The 919-nt window shown below is 48.9% G+C and overlaps 1 protein-coding gene across 1 annotated transcript in view; it reads right to left on the bottom strand.

The window, feature by feature from the left end:
• camkmt (calmodulin-lysine N-methyltransferase) overlaps nucleotides 1-919 on the bottom strand; it is a 49,154-nt gene that overhangs the window by 9,225 nt on the left and 39,010 nt on the right. The window contains 1 exon segment of the mRNA XM_008321626.3: nucleotides 734-808. Within this exon segment, the coding sequence (XP_008319848.1) occupies nucleotides 734-808 (75 nt within the window).

The following is a 919-nucleotide window of genomic DNA, read 5'->3' on the forward strand; positions in this document are numbered from 1 at the left end:
CCCCCATCTGTGTTTATGGTATGTAAGCACGTGAAGGTCAGAGCGCTCATCCTCCTCCCACTGATGTTCGAATGTAAGTCCAATATAAGACCCAGTGAGTGAACGTCCTCCCCTCTGATCATCGGAGCATTCAAACGCAGCTTTTATACTCCATTAGCTCCAACATCTACATTTCAATGACCAATGGGCTAATTGTTGTATTTATGTTGCTGTGTCTCCCTGCTCCCATCTCCATTTCTGCTCCTCCTCCATCAACTCCGGCTCTTCCTTCAAACTGTGTCTCCTTCCTTGTCAAGGCTCAATTATTTGCAATTTGCCTAAGTTGTCCATTTGCTGGGACACCAAGCATGAAAACGAGGCAATTTGGTGTAAAATGGAGGCAGACGGGTGTGTGTGGGTGTGGGTGTGTGTGTGTGTAATGGGAAAAGAAGGTCCAGTCACCGCTGGGGGGCCGGGAAAAGTGAACATAAGAGGCATGAACAAACAAAGCCTTGAATCTCTCTCTCTCTCTCTCTCTCCACCCCTGTCTCGCCCCTGTTTCCCCCCCCTCTCTCTCTCTCTGACCTGTGTAGGACCGCATCTGTCATTATCTTTTTGGTTCCCTCCAGTGGTCGGCCTGGTTCTAATGAAGCAGAACCTCAGATTTAAGGCTGTGGTTTCAGCCAGGTGACTGTACGACTGTACGACTGTACGACAGTACGACTGTGTGTGATGTACAACGTACAGCACCTACCAGTCTGCACACATGACGACATCAAAGTGACCGTCCAGGGCTGAGATGTCCGACTGGTCGTCCCACCTCAACACCCTCAGAACAGAAGAAGAAGAAGAAGTTAATTTTTATTTTGCAACAACAACAACAACAACAACAACAACAACACAGACTGAGGGACACCTGAACCATTCTGACCCGCGCCCC

The sequence above is a fragment of the Cynoglossus semilaevis genome, chromosome 12, assembly GCF_000523025.1.
Source record: "Cynoglossus semilaevis isolate Cse_v1.0 chromosome 12, Cse_v1.0, whole genome shotgun sequence".
NCBI classification, from domain to species: Eukaryota; Metazoa; Chordata; class Actinopteri; order Pleuronectiformes; family Cynoglossidae; genus Cynoglossus; species Cynoglossus semilaevis.